The sequence below is a fragment of the Ochotona princeps genome, chromosome 15 (genome assembly GCF_030435755.1).
Source record: "Ochotona princeps isolate mOchPri1 chromosome 15, mOchPri1.hap1, whole genome shotgun sequence".
Lineage (NCBI taxonomy): Eukaryota > Metazoa > Chordata > Mammalia > Lagomorpha > Ochotonidae > Ochotona > Ochotona princeps.
Window position 1 is genome coordinate 33,103,637 of NC_080846.1, and position 15,685 is coordinate 33,119,321.

At 38.8% G+C, this 15,685-nt stretch overlaps 1 protein-coding gene across 10 annotated transcripts in view; it reads right to left on the reverse strand.

Annotated features, from left to right (window-relative positions):
• PPP1R12A (protein phosphatase 1 regulatory subunit 12A) overlaps positions 1-15,685 on the reverse strand; it is a 120,368-nt gene that overhangs the window by 56,924 nt on the left and 47,759 nt on the right. For all 10 annotated transcript variants that reach the window (XM_058673224.1, XM_058673219.1, XM_058673220.1 and 7 more), the window contains exon 3: positions 2,498-2,616. In XM_058673224.1, the coding sequence (XP_058529207.1) occupies positions 2,498-2,616 (119 nt within the window). The remainder of the gene's footprint in view (positions 1-2,497; positions 2,617-15,685) is intronic.

The window sequence follows — 15,685 nt, forward strand, 5'->3', positions numbered from 1 at the left end:
TTAATAGTGAATGAATCATCACAATTATAATTAGCCATGCTTACAGTATGCTAATAACTTCCTTTGTATATAAGAAAACCAAAGGTAAGCTATCTTGGGTACAATTTCTTACCTTTTCTAGTTCACAGTTGTTAATATTAGGCAAATAAATAACAGTATATAATGATTTGTTTTTTGAAAAATACTACTTTGTTTCAGGGAGCTTTTGACTATCTACTTGAGAACTCTTCAGGACAAGCTGGGCAAAAAAGTAACTCTTACTTTGGAAATTTTATGTGTTCTTGAAATTTCCTCAATATTTAAAGATTCCATGACTTCAGATGCTTGTTTTTGCAAACATAGGTGTTAAAAGCTCTGCTGAGTGTTTAACCATGTTCCAGATGACAACTACTTTTCCATTATGTGCCTGTTTCTCCCAGGGTGTAAGTATCTTCATTTTTAATAAAGTTCCAATTGTACTTTCGGCATTTAAATGTTTTCTCAGAGGAACAGCATTGTGGCATAGACAGTGAGCCACAGCCCAGGACACTGGCGTGCCCATGAATGCTAGTTTGAGTACTGTCTGCTTCATTTTATGTCCACCTTGTTGCTAATTTGCCTATAAAATTAGCTGAAGACATTGTACATGGGTCTATGCTACTCAGGCAGAAAATCTGCAGGGAGTCCTGGCTCTTGGCTGTTACAGTCATTTGAGGAGTTACTCAGTAGCACATATATCTCTGTCTCTCCTCTTAAAAACAAAACAAAAAAACCTTTCATTTTTGTGCCAAAGACTCTTTAATAACAAATCAGTCAGTAATCATGAGATTTCCTAATTCCAAAGAATAAAATTTTTCCTCCCAGGGGCCTAGGTTCTATTCCTACTTTATGATGCATCACATTTCAGTAGGAGTCAACTCTCAACATCAATATTCTATTTCTTTCCTCTTATCATTTCATTTTACCAGGACATAATTCTGATAATACCTATTTCATCACTGCCTTAACATAACTGTACACAGAGGAAATCACATGTAATGAAATCATATGTATATATATATATATATATATATATATATATATATATATATATATTTACAATACTTCTTTCAACTTTTAAAACAGTAAAAAGAGTTGAAAATCACTTTCATGCAAATCAGTAGGTGTGACAGCCTAGCCCAGCATGGCCACATTTTACTCGGACTTCTGCACATACCAGTGTGCTAAGGTTTGGCCTGGCCCCACCTGGTCCATGCACCACGACCCCTCAACTTCCCTCTCGCCCCTGTCCCAGCCCGCAGAATCAACCCACACACTTGTTGACAAGTGGAGCTGCCTTGCCCAGCCTGACCAGCATCCAGGCCTGAATCACATGTTCATCAGTTGGCACTACGGCCCAAGTTCCCCAAGTTCCCCCACCAAGCCCACTCCCAGACCCAAAGTTCACGTGTGCCAGCGGGTGCTGGGCCCTTACCCGGCATAGTCTGCCCCTCTGTCTTGGCCTTTGTGTCAGCTGGTGGATGTGCCATCTGGCTCAATCAGCAGATATTGCAATTCCCACATGTCCCCTACAGAATTTGTCCCCAGACTTCATTCTCTCATATGCTGGTAAGTGTCAGGGCGAAGCCTAACATTGCTGTTCCCTGTTCTGACACTCATTGATGGGTACTATGATCTGGCCCTGTCAGGTAGGGCCCTGGCCCTAGCTTTTGTGTGCTCTTGTGGGTGGTGGGAGTGGTGGTTGCTGCTAACTAGCCCAGCTCAGGTCTCCCATTGGGCGGGTGCGTCAGTTTGACCCTTAAAGGGCCTCCTCCAAGCCACTTGGTCTCAGCCCCTTGCTTACCTGCAAGTACAGTGACCCTGTCGGCAGAAGTCTCCCAGAAGTCATTCCTCACCTGAAATCTATTCTCTCAGTGGTCCTCTCTCCCACACATCCCCACACCAACTTCCCTGACCAATTCAGTCTCTGTGCCTGGGAGCACACGGGTTCCCCAACCTGGTCTTCCCAAGCCCAGTCTTCCAGGGGGATGGCGTATTGGTCTGGAGCTATGTACCCCCACCAGGAACCCAAGCTCCTGGCACATGTGCTGGCCTAGGATGCGACCCATCCACCCAGCCAAGAGCAAACATGTTCACATTTTCCAAGTCTGGTCCACCAGTACACCATACCAACATGCTAACCTAGAACTCTCCTCTCCCCACCCCACCCCACCCCATCCCGCTGGGAATCAAGCAAGTGTGGAAACTCAGGTTCACTTCACATACCCATATCAGCACCAACCCCCAGGCTCCCTACAAACCCTCACCCACAGGCCCCTATGAGTCTGCTCGATCCGGCTGAAAATCACTTTTTTCTACATAGAATCATATTGCACATATTGTTTGGTAAAACCAATTTGATGCTTTTCAATCCAAAGTATGATCATTCTTCAAGTCAACATATATGTTTAATGAAAAAGCATCAATATCGTTCTGAAATATTTATATGCCTCTCTATTTTGGCAGCTTTTCATATTACCTTGTCGATTAACTTCGTTTTGAAGTAGTTCTTCCATTGCTTCCTCCTCAGCAATATCTAAAGGTGTGTCTCCTTCACTGTTGACAGCTCCTACGTGTGCTCCCTGACCAATCAAAAATCTGCAAAGTCAAAGGTAGACATTAAGCAATGACAGCATCTTTGACATACAACTAAGTAACCAAAGAGGAAAGTTCCTAAGAGTAGCAACAGAAACCAAAGAATATGTATTCATTATTTAAATTATTAAAAGTCACCAGACTTTTTTCCTTATTAGCATTTCTTAATCTTAGGATAATGCACATTGACTATTTTATAAACAATGTTAACTTTTTATAATACTTAATGTGGCTTGTACTGTGGTGCAGTGAGTTAAGCTGCCACCTGCAGTGCCAGTTCAAGTCTCAGCTGTTTTCCTGATGTAGCTCCCTGCTAATGGCCTAGGTAAAGCAGGGAAAGATGGTCTAAGAGGGAAGATGGAAGATCTTGGTGAGACTCTTGGCCTACATGTGCCCCAGTCCTGGCTGTTGCAGCCATCTGGTGAGTGACTCAGTGGATGTACGATTCTTTGTCCCTGCATGAGTGACTTTCAAAATAAATAAATAAATAAATAAATTTATATATATATAAAACTTTTTAAAAAATCTAAAGAATCTCATGGTATCACTTCATATTATCCCCACTCCACGATCTTTCATTATCCGCATAGGAACTAATTTTTCACTCACCTTCACAATCCTAGCAATATGAAACGATTTATAGTTCTAGACTAAAGTATGCTATTTTAGTATATCCAAAATATATATATTTCCATACATAAGGAAAGGACTTTCTTCTTAATGTTTGCAATTAATTTAATTCCTTCACATTCTTAAAGATTTATTTCTTATTTATTAGTACTTTATGTGAAAGGTAGAAAAGAGAGGAAGGAGACAGACATGGAAAGACAGATTTTCTAGCCAGTGGCTCAATCTCCAAATGCCTACAACAGTAGGGGCAGGGCTATGCTAAAGACAGAATGGGGGAATTCAGTCTGTGTTTCCTACCTGGGTTAGGCAGGAACTAAAATACATGGGTCATCTGCTGCCTCCCAACATATGCATTAGCAGGAAGCAGAGTAGAAAAAGTAAAGGCATGACTTGTACCAGACATCTTAGAATGGGACAGGCCATACCAAGCAGCATCTTAATGACAGTGCAAAATATCCATCCTTAAAAACATTCAGATTTTCTGCAGAATATATGAAAATACTCTTAATAAAACACAGTAAAAAATATATACGTACAAATCGACAGAGAGAGAAACAGAACTTTATACCTCTCCCTTAATCCATGGTAATTTTACCCTAGAAATAATTACTCTTGACAGGATGTCAAAAATTTTCCAAGCACCTGTGTTATGAATTTAGCTGTATATACATACATAGATACATAATCATGTCTGAAGTTCTCATTGTCAAAAAAAAAATTTAATAGGATTAGCATGAACAGACTTTACTGCAACTTTTGCCTTCTTACAAATGAAAATATTTCGCCATACACTTGGATCATGCTTTAATTTAATTATCCCTTGTTAGTGGAAACGTTCATAAATGGACACTTAGTATTGATCAATCTTAGGATTTTCCCAGCATGGCTGAAGGTAAAACACCATTCCATTGCTTTAATTTATGGTTTTCAATTAAACATCATGCTGAAAACATTAGAAATTTTTTACTGTCCTTTGTATTTCTCCTTTTGTGAACTGTTTTCATCCTTTGCTGCCTGTATTTTTTTTTTAATCTATTTTTATTGGAAAGGTAGATATACAGAAGAGGAGGAGAGACAGAGAGGAAGCTCTTCCGTCCGATGACTCATTCCCCAAGTGAACACAATGGCCGGTTCGGCGCCAATCCAAAGCCAGGAGCCAGGAACTTCCTCTCGGGTCTCCCACACGGGTGCAGTGTCCCAATGCTCTGGGCCATTTTCGACTACTTTCCCAGGCCACAAGCAGGGAGCTGGATGGGAAGTGGAGCTGCCAGGATTAGAACCGACACTCATATGGGATCCTGGAGCGTTCAAGGCGAGGACCTTAATCATTACACTATCGTGCCAGGCCCTGCTGCCTGTATTTCTAATGTGTTCATTAACTCAGCAAACATATCTGGAATATTTAGTACATATCCAGTACCATGTGACATGCCAGGAATACAAGTGTAAGTAAAAACAGACATGGACACCCCCTCCCAAAAAAAAGAGTTTACACTTGAATAAAAATTACATTTAAAAACTAAACAGAGAGCCATGTTAAGTCTTATGACAGAATTATGTGATTTCTAGAAGCGAGTACAGATTGAGTATCCCTTATCCAAAATGCTTAAAACCTAAAGTATTTTGGGATTTCATATTTCAGATTATTTGCATACATATATGAGGCTTCTTGTGGATGAGATATGAGTCTAAGTGTGAAATCAATTTATGTTTCATATATACCTTATATAAATTGCCTGAAATTGTACACAACATTCCTAGTGTGCTTGTGTTTTGACTGCAATTCATCACATTGCTCTTGTCAAGCGCAGAAATTTTCCATTTGTGGCATCATGACAGTCTCTGAAAGCTTCAGATTTTAGAGTATTTTGAATTTCATATTTCAGATAAAGGACGCTCAATCTATAATAGGAAAAACTGATTTAGTGAAGTCATAAAGGGATTCTCTGCTCAATATGTAGGTACTAACAAAAGAAACAGAAAGACAGTATGCTCCATATCCCAGTGACAAGCTAGATGGATGGGAGCATAGTTCATGTTCCGCAATCTCTGACACAAGTGATCAATCTCTACCTACATTCTTCTCTTTCTCTTTTTCTGGCACACACATATACCGCCTAACTAATGAATCAAAGAATATACATGATAAGGTAAAGAATGGTTATCTCTGTAAGTATTGGGAGCAGGAGAGTGCTATTATATGATCTAGGTTTTCTAGAATTATTCCATATAACAGATTATAAAAATAGTTACATCATTTTTACACCTAATGATACTGCAAGTATTTTAAGACCATTTTTATGATTTGCATGTTTTTTCCACAAGCAGTTGTACTTTGTTTTCAGTTTTTATAAAATTAAACATCTTCTCCTCAAATACTATAAATAAATAAATGACTCTGAAGCATTAAGAAGATGTAAGTGAAAATAAGATTTATGTGCAATAGGAAAATGTGTTATGCTCCAAGGGAGTATTTAATTATTCTTTTAGGCAAAATCCTAATTAGGAATATTTACATAACACTATTACTGTTCTTTTAATAACTTGCATAATTTACATTCAAATGATTTATAAAATGTTCTCTGCATTGTAAAGCATTCTGGGAAGGCATTAACCCAGCAGTTAAGGTTCCTGTATCCCCCATGCTGTATCCTAGGTTGGACTCATGGCTTTGGCTCCTGATTTCAGTCTCCTACTAATGGAGACTGGCAAGGCAGCAGTGATGGGCTCCTGCCTTTGTTCAAGGTCTGGAGAGCATTCTTGGCTCTCAGCTTTGGCCCTGGCCCACCATCAACCATTGTGATCATTTGGGAAGTGAAGCAACAGATGGGAGGTCTGCCTCTCAAATAAAGGGGAGGAAAAAGAAAGGAAGAAAGGAGAGAAAAGAAAGGAAAAGAAAAGAAAAGGAAGGAAAGGAAGGAAGCCAAATTTTTAAATAACCTACAAAGGTTTGTAAAGTTTAAATGACTTAAAAATAAATACTACTTTATTGTATCATTTAAGTGTCACTACATCTAAGAAAATGCAAATCAAACTTCAGGCTGCTAAATACTCATTTAGTTCATGGAGCACTGGAGATAATGAAAATGGACAGCCGGATTTCTTCTAGAACAACAACACCTGGAGTACTAGAAGCAAAACATGTGACTGGTAATTGGGAAAAATATGCTATACTGAAGAAATACAAAGAAAAAGTCAGAAGACTGGATTGTGTTTTACACACACATAGATTTGACTGAGATTTATAGTGATCTAGGAACTCCAATTTGAAAATTAATTTTGGTTAGAAATAAGAGTCCTCAAAAATCAAGGCATGATCTAAACAAACTAGTGTTAAAACCCTCTTTGGTAACGAAAAGATCTAATGCAAGGTGTAAAGTTGCTAACATGTTTTTGACTGCAAACAGGATATGGTATATTGGATAATCTGCAGGGTTTTAGCTCTACTAACTGAATCTGGAAGACAAATCTATAGTCAACTACTGTGCAGAACACCAGGATTGGTTTCCCCTCATGATTACCCTGCCCAGCCCTCGCATGCCACTACTCGCTCAGTTTCAAGTAACCACCATCCTACTCTAAATCTAGGATTCAAATTATACAGTACTTGCCTTTTTACACAGTTTACCTCGTGTAACATAACATACATAAAATTTATTTAGCATCCACACATCGTGATTGTGTTGCTGCTTTTCCACCCTTTTTGTTTGTACTCTTAAAGAAGTAATTGTCATTTTGAGTAAATACCTTGAATAAAAAGAAAAAAAACAAGACAAAACCCCAGTGTTATGATTTGTAAATGGGTTTTCTTTGCTTTTACAGAGGATTAAATCCTAGCTAATCAAATGAGGAAAATGATCTTACAGACCTCCTATTATGTTAGATGTTGTATTAGACATTGTGTTAAAGATTTACGTTTTCATCCAGCTCATTTCGTTTTTTGGGGGAACATAAGAACACCTGAAATAGTCATGTCAGGTTTGTCTGGAGTGTAATGGGACAAACAGTTAAGTGTAGAAAGCTTGAAGTTATAGAAGAAAATACTTGGATGTTTCTTTTAAAGAGCCAACTTTCAAACTCTTACAAATAAAAAGTCCTTTTTAAATATGAGAAACTTGTGGATGCCTTCAGAAAATGCTATATTTCAAATGCATCTGTTAAACCTTATAAACTTAAAAGTATAAGTTTTATGTTAAAATTATTGAAGTTTACGTATTCCCTTAATCAGCGAAGGACAACCCTTATTTATTACATAGAGCAATTGTATAATTTGCTGTTAAAATTTGGTATTGGGATAATGATTAAGCAGGCTGTTGTGGAGTATAGAAGTTCTTAGAGGATACACATAGGGGAAAGTAGTAGTCTTTCAAATAAAAGATAATTTCTTCAAAAAAAAAAACAATAGAATTTCACATTATTGTTTTTATGACTACACTATTCCATTGTGTCCATGAACCACTATTCATCAGTTAATGGACAGTTAAGGGCTGATTCCACATTTTACCTATCATCAAGCAGAGCAATTTCATTTCCTTTGGATATATATTCTACAGTGAGGACTGCTGCATTATGTAGTAGCTCTATGTTTAAATTTTCCCATACTGTTGTCTATAATGGCTGTATCACTTTCCATTCACACTAACAGTGTAAGACTGACTTTTTGTTATAGCCTCATCATCACGTGGATGCACAGGGTCCCATATCACAAGTAGGGAGCTGGATGAGAAGCAGGTCTTCCAGAACACGAACCGGTGCCCATATGGGATCCCAGCATGTGCAAAGCAAAGACTTTAGCTGCTAGGCTACCATACCAGGCTCTCTTTTGTCTTTTTCATAAGAGTTATTCCAACAAGCACAGGCTGCTAGCTCCTTGTGATTATTAGGAATGCTGGGTATTTTTTTTCACACACCTATTGATAATTTGTCTTGCTTTGAGATATATCTATTTAGATTTTTTTGTCCATTTTTAAATCAGCTTACATTTTTTGTTATTGAGTTCCTTACTTCCTTATACATTCCAAGAACTTTATCAGGAGATGAAAAATGGGTTTCAAAGTATGATCCTGAAAACAGAGTAATGAATCCAGGGAACCCAGGTACGCATTATTTTTCATAAAGAAAAGGTGACCAAAAAGTGTATTTTGAAAAATGAGTAATATGGGTAACATTCACTGAACGTAAACATATGCTATATATTTTCCCAAGTGGTTTGTACACATTATCTTACTTAATCTTAACAATAATCTTGAAAACTAGGGACATATGCTCACATTTTAATTTTAAAGAGACCTAGAAGTTTCTCTAAAGAATTTCTCCCAAGTTATCTGATAGAATTAAGATTTAACTAGAGTGTATGATGTCTGAGTACAGTTTTTCATGGGGGCTGGTAGTGAAGCCTATTAAATTTGTTAAGAATTCATAAAATTTCAGATTTTAGAAGAAAGTCTTTTAAAGGTTCAATTTTGAAAGCAAGAAAAATAAAGTTATTAAGACAGGAATCAGCAGGTGCAGGGACTATGAAGCAAGATGGTTCATTTGTTTACAGATTCAGCAGTTAGGCTAGTTTGGCTAAAGGATAAGGTCTGAGAATAGAAGAGGAGTCAGGGAGTCAAGGAGGTGGCCAGTGACACACCACAGCCTTAGAAGCTGAACTATGGCACCTGAACAAAGCAGCTATCCTAACGATGTTACCTGACTTAGGAAAACAGATGAAGGAAAACAGGCAGTTATGCTTAGGAGGAGGAAAGTGCAACAATTCTAGTGAAAAAATAACAGGATCCAGAAGAGAGTGATAAGACACTTGGATAAAGGATATATTTTAAAAATTCAGTCCAAAGAAAGTCTGAAGGTTCGGTTGGGTGCTTATGGAATAATACTTATATGAAGAAAAGCCATGCTACAAAATAAAACAAGACAAATATTTTACAGTTATAATTTCCTTAAATAACTGAGTAATGATGAAATTCAATGATCGGATGACAAAGCTAAAGCTTTTTCTGTGCTCTAAATAAATCATGAAAATGTCACTGAATGTACTCCTCCATAGCTGACAACAGCATACAAAATCTGCAACAGCAGTGTCTCTAAAGTTATTAAAAAAACATATGTTAAATGAATAATTCAATGTCCATATTCTAAAAAACCAAAAGCTACAAACTTAATAAACAGACTAAATTGCCTTATACATTAGAATATTTTATAACAGATGCTTTCCAATATTAAAATCATTCTGCAAATATCTGTCATGTATACTTTAAAAATGTGCCAGAATTAAAATATGCAAAATACATAATAATTATATGAATAATAAATGTTAAATGATTTAAGTTTTCTTATTCAAATTAAAATATTTTCAATCCCTATAATTTTAAATACAAAAAACCAGACAACTCCCAGATCAAGCCACAGCTGATTCAATGAAATATCTGCTAATGGGTTAGGAAGGATAGGCTGAATTTTGATATATTACACAATAAACTACTACATCAGAGAAGAACAATGAGGAGTATCTTTGTATTCTACTATATAGTGACCTTCAGAATAGACCAAGAAAAAAAGCAAAGTAGACACATGAGTTTACATTTCTATCACTTGTCCATGAGTTGGAAGGGGACAATACTGATTCAAAAGAAAACGCGTATTGGGTCTGGCATTGTGGAAAGCAGGTTGGACATAGGCACTAGTTCATGCTCCATCAGTTCTACTTCTTTTTTTTTTAGATTTTATTGTTATTGGAAAGCCGGATATACAGAGAGGAGGAGAGACAGAGAGGAAGATCTTCCATCCGATGATTCACTCCCCAAGTGAGTCGCAACAGGCCGATGCGTGCCAATCCGATGCCGGGACCAGGAACCTCTTCCAGGTCTCCCACGCGGGCGCAGGGTCCCAAAGCTTTGGGCCGTCCTCGACTGCTTTCCCAGGCCACAAGCAGGGAGCTGGATGGGAAGTGGAGCTGCTGGGATTAGAACCGGCGCCCATATGGGATCCCGGGGCTTTCAAGTCGAGGACTTTAGCCGCTAGGCCACACCGCCGGGCCCATCAGTTCTACTTCTGACCCAACATCCTGCTCATGGTATGGGGAAAGCACTGGAAAGTGGCATAAGACTTTGTGTTCTTGTGCCCAAATGGCAGACTTGAGTGAACCTCCTGGTTCCCGGCCTCAGCCCAGTTCAGCCCTGCCCATTGCAAAAATCTGGGGAGTAAGCCCAGATGGAGATGTGCTCAGTCGCGTGCTCTCTCTCTCCCAGATGAATGCGCTCTCTTTCTCTCCTCTGTGACTCTGACTTTTGGATGGATAAAAGAGAGAGGTCTTCCATTTTCTGGTTCCCTTCCCAAATGGCCAAAATGGCCAGAGCTGACTTGATCTAAAGCTGGGAGCCAGGAGCTTCTTCCAGATCTCCCACATGGATGCAGAGTTCCAAGCCCTCTGCTACTTTCCTGGGCCATAAGCAGTGAACTGGATTGGAAGTGGAACAGCCAAGACATGAACATATAGGATGCTAGGTGCCTCCGGGCTAAGGCTTATGCTGTGCCACCACCCCAGCCCCTGGTTCACTCTGTCATCCTCACAGCAGTCAGGTAGGGCTAGGACAAACCCAAGAACCAGAAGCCCCAAATGCGTTTTCTATGTAAGTGGCAGGGACCCAAATACTTGAACCATTTTTTACTGACTTGCAAAATGTGTGTATGAAGGAAGTTGGATCAGATGTGAAGCATTTAGAACTCAAACCGGGCACTCTAATATGGGATGCAGGTATCCCAAAAGGCAGCTTAAATGCCACAACATCTGACCCAATACATGAGTTCAATAATGGATATTGGAATGTGATCTTTCAGATAAATTATAACAAAATTAAAATTCAAAAAGCAAATACTGGGGACCAGTGCAATGAGTTAAAAAACGGATTCTTACTGGGAATGGCTAGAAATAGAAACTGAGAACTAACTGACACTGGAATGTGATCTTTTACATATGTTAAAATGAAAAAGCAAATACTGGGGGCCAGTGGAAGGGTACAGAAAGCTAATTCTCCCCCTGTAGCACCTTATCCCATATGGGCGCATGTTAATACCTCAGCTCCTTCACTTCTGATCCAGCTCCCTGCTGCTGCCCTGGTGGGTAACAGAAGATGGTCCAAGTCCTTGGGCTCCTGCACTCATGTGGGAAACCTGGAAGAAGCTCCTGGCTGCCAGCTTCAGACCAGCGCTGGCCATTATGACCATCTTGGGATTGAACCAACAAATGAAATCTCTTTCTCTCCCTCCAACTCTTTCAAGTTAAAATAAATAAATCTTGAAAAAAAAAAAAAAACACTAGAAAAATTTAAACTGATCCTAATGGCACATCTAGTTCATAACATAACAACACAGAAAAGAACTATTTCAAGTGAATTCAACAGAGTGATATGATGATATATTCCAGTGGGATACCTGAGGGAGTTAAAAAAAAGATGCAAACAGCTTTCAATAATTATGCTGTTGATGGCGATATCAATCTATATGATGAAGTAAATTAGTAATCATGAGCTATTTTAATAATACAGTGCCGGGAGATGAACTGAGGAAGACAGCAGAGGTTAAAGAGAAAAACCTTGGTACTAATACTGAAGTAAAAACAATAACCCACTAGGTAGCAGGGCACACTCCCAGTTATTAACGGCTATTTAAAGGAACAGGGCTCCTTAGAGACACTGGGTTTATAGACATTGGACAGGAAATGTGAAAGATCATTTTTGGAATATATTTTAATACTACATAGTAAGGAAGCTTTAAATATCACTTTATTCCATCATGCTCCAATGATTTAAGTGCTAACTCAAAGAGATTCTCAATGAACAAATAGTACAATTTGCTCATCAATAAGGGTAACTGTAAGACTCATCAAATTCATCTATATACATTGAGTTCCTTATGTTACATAAACTGCAAAAGCAGTCTGTCAATGAGCTAACTCATTACTTTAAAAGAAAGCCTATATATACAAGCAAAGAATAAAGAATGCATCACATGCTTCCTGTAAAAAATAACATGAGAACCAAACAGTAGGCATGAAGAAGCTTTAAAAAAATCCAGAAAACAAAGAAAAAGGACAAAAATGCTACTACTCTACAGGTCCTATTTATTCCATCAGAAGATTTAGTTTTCAATGTTTTCACATACTTGAAAATTATAACTTAGTTACAACTTATGGTTTTAGAACTTTAACTAAGTGACAAACATAGATTAGAATAACTACATGATTTGTGAGGTTCCAGAACCGTCTTATCCAAAATATAGAAAGTTACGGTATTCAATTTTATTTCCGATCAACAGCCAACTGATATTGTAAGTATTAGGGAAGAATAAACCTTGGTGAGAGCTTAACAACTTCCTATCAGTTTCCCTGGGCTGCCATTGCACAGTACCATATACTGGGTGTTCGAAACAACAGACATTAATTTTCTCACAATTCTGGAGCCTCAAAGGTGTTAGCTAGTCTGGACTCTCAGGGGTCTCTTTCCTGGGAGGGCAGATGACTGATTTCTCTGGTTCCTCACCTGGCCTCCCTCTTCAAGCATCTTATAAAGCTACCAGTCTGATTAGGAGCTCTGTTTCTACTTAATTATCTCTAAGGGCTGCATTTTCCATCACTTTCTAAGGCACTGGGTTCAGAGTTTCAACATTAGCTTTTGGTGACGTTATCGAGCCCATAAAACCTCTGATTTTTAAGGGGAGGATGTTAATGAATACATTTTTAGAATCTAACCTGATACAGGGTAGGTGCTTAAATATTTGTTAAATGTATTTTTTAAACATATTAAACAAAGTGATAATATTCCAGAGGGGAAAAATATCTCAAGACAATTAGTATTTACTATGACAATACTTTTGCTGAACATGACTCCAACTCCACAATTTCATTTCATCTCATTCATTTTTCCTTCATTCCATCTGAGAAGGAAAACATTAAACAAATTGTGTTTTTAGTTTATAACCATATTTCTATTGTTTTCAGGCAGAATGGAGTTGAGGACATAGATTTTGGTGATAAGGCAACAGAACTGAGCCAGGAAAAAAAATGTTATCCATCTATCTTGGCTTCTGGTAGAGCAAGTACTAGACGTGAAATTGTTAAGTATTTAGAAACAAAGCTACAAACTCTACAACTCCATTAGAGGCAAATATGTAGAATTCAGTGTATCCTAATCACCTCCAAATCCTCAAAGTAGGGCTGAATTAGTACTATTCTACAAATATTGCAGTTGTAAAAAACACGCAAAATAACTGGCATTATTAGAGATGATGATGATGACTCTGCCAAGAACATTGGAAAGGTTTCCTGAAAGAATCTATCCTTATACAAACTTCATCTCATTAGTTTGCCACGAATTGATCAAGTTATGGAAGCAGGCAAACAAGCATGGAGATGACACATTCATATAAACCAACAGAGAACACTGGGAAACCAAAGTGGTACAACATTGACCCAGGCAGAAATGGCAAGATGGGACTGATGTTACTGGCAGGGGATTAAGCTGCTACCTGCAATGCTAGCAGCCCATATGAGTACAGACTTGAGTCTCAATGGCTTGACTTACAATTCAGCTCCCCAACAATGTCCTTGGGAAAGCAGTGCAATTACCTGGGCCCAGCCAGCCACATGGGAGACCCAGATGAAGCTCCTGACACCTGGCTCCAGCTTAGCCCTGCACCAGCCACTTTGGCCATTTGGGCAATGAACCTACAAATGGAAGATTTCTATCTCTCACCTCTCTAACACTGTCTTTCAATAAACAGATAGATAGATGTTTGCAAAAGACGTCAAGTAGAATACAACACAAGAAGTAAGAAGCCAGGTAGGAGCTGTATCATTCCCACTTTATGAAACATTTTAAATTACAAGAGACTGAATGGTTAGCAGGATGCACAAAGGTAGCAGACAGCAGTACTAGTGTTTGCCATAACTGAACCCCAAAATATTTCACTCAGTATAGCGACGATACAACTCCATAATCCCTGATTACCTCTACTGTATCAATGTCATTATTAACAAGGAATTTTATATTACATAAAATGCTCTGATCTAGGGGACATCTTCACCCTAAACACCATGTTATCCTTTTTTACACCTAAGAAAACTGGTTTTATTAATTCACTCAATAATGAAACTAATTAAGAGATGATGCAGATAAAAATAACTAAGCAGGGTTGTTGCTGTGGCCTAGTGTTTAAAGCTGCCACTTGCGACACTTGGCATCCCATATGGGCACTGGTATGAGTCCCAGCTATTTCACTTACAATCCAGCTCCAACTAATAGCCTAGGAAAAGCAGTGGAAGACGGCCCAAGTATTTGGGCCCCTGCCCCCTGCACGCACGCACACACACACACACACACACACACACACACACACACACACACACACACAGAAGACCCTGATGAAGCTTCTGGCTCCTGATTATGGCCTAGCCTAGCCCCAGTTGTTGTGGCCACCTGGGAAGCAAACCAGTGGATGAAAGATCTATCTCCCTCTCCCTCTCTTACTTTTTAAAGTAAATGATAAAAATAATTGACTACTTTTAAGGATTTTGGGCTATTAACAACAATAAATGAGTAAAAACTGGAGTTAGATTGTATTTTTTCTTTCTTAAAGATTTATTTTTATTTGAAAGGCAGATTTACAGAGAAAAAGAAAACAGAGAGATCTTCCACCTGCTGCTTCCTTCCCTATATGGGCACAATGGCAAGAGTTGAGCCGATCTGAAGGCTGGAGTTTCTTCTGGGTCTCCCACATTGGGTATAGGAGCCCATGGACTTGAACCAGCCTCTGCTGTTTTCCAAGGCCATTATCAGGGAGATGTTTCAGAAGTGGAGCAGCAGGGACTTGAATAAGCACCCACAGAGTATGCTGACACCACAGGTTGTCTCTTAAAAATTCACTGTCTTGGGGATGGTGCAGTGGCATAACAGGCTAATCTTCCTCCTGCAGCAGTGGTACCCCCTTATGGGTGCTGGCGTTTGTCCCATCCATTCCACTTTTAATCCAGCTCTTTGTTTATAGCCTGAGGGCAGCAGAGGATGGCCCACATTCTTGGGCTCCTGTACTCATGTGGGAGATCCAGAAGGACCTCCTGGCTCTCAGCTTCAGATAAGCTCAGCTCTGGTCCTTGTAATTGTTTGGGGAATGAACCAGCAGCTGGAAGACATCTCTCTGACTCTCTGTAAAATCTACCCTTCAGATAAAAGTGAGTCAGTCTTTTAAAACAGAACAAAACAAAAACACACTGTCATTATTTTAAAAAAGAACTTGTGATGACATAAGCAGAAAAAAACGAAAACTCACTTTCCTAATTAAAAAAAAAGATCATTTCAAAAGCAGGATTATGAGGAGGAAGGGAAGGCAGAAGGGGGGGAGGGAGGGAGAGAAATTTTCCATTCAACAGTTCACTTCCTAAATGACCTCA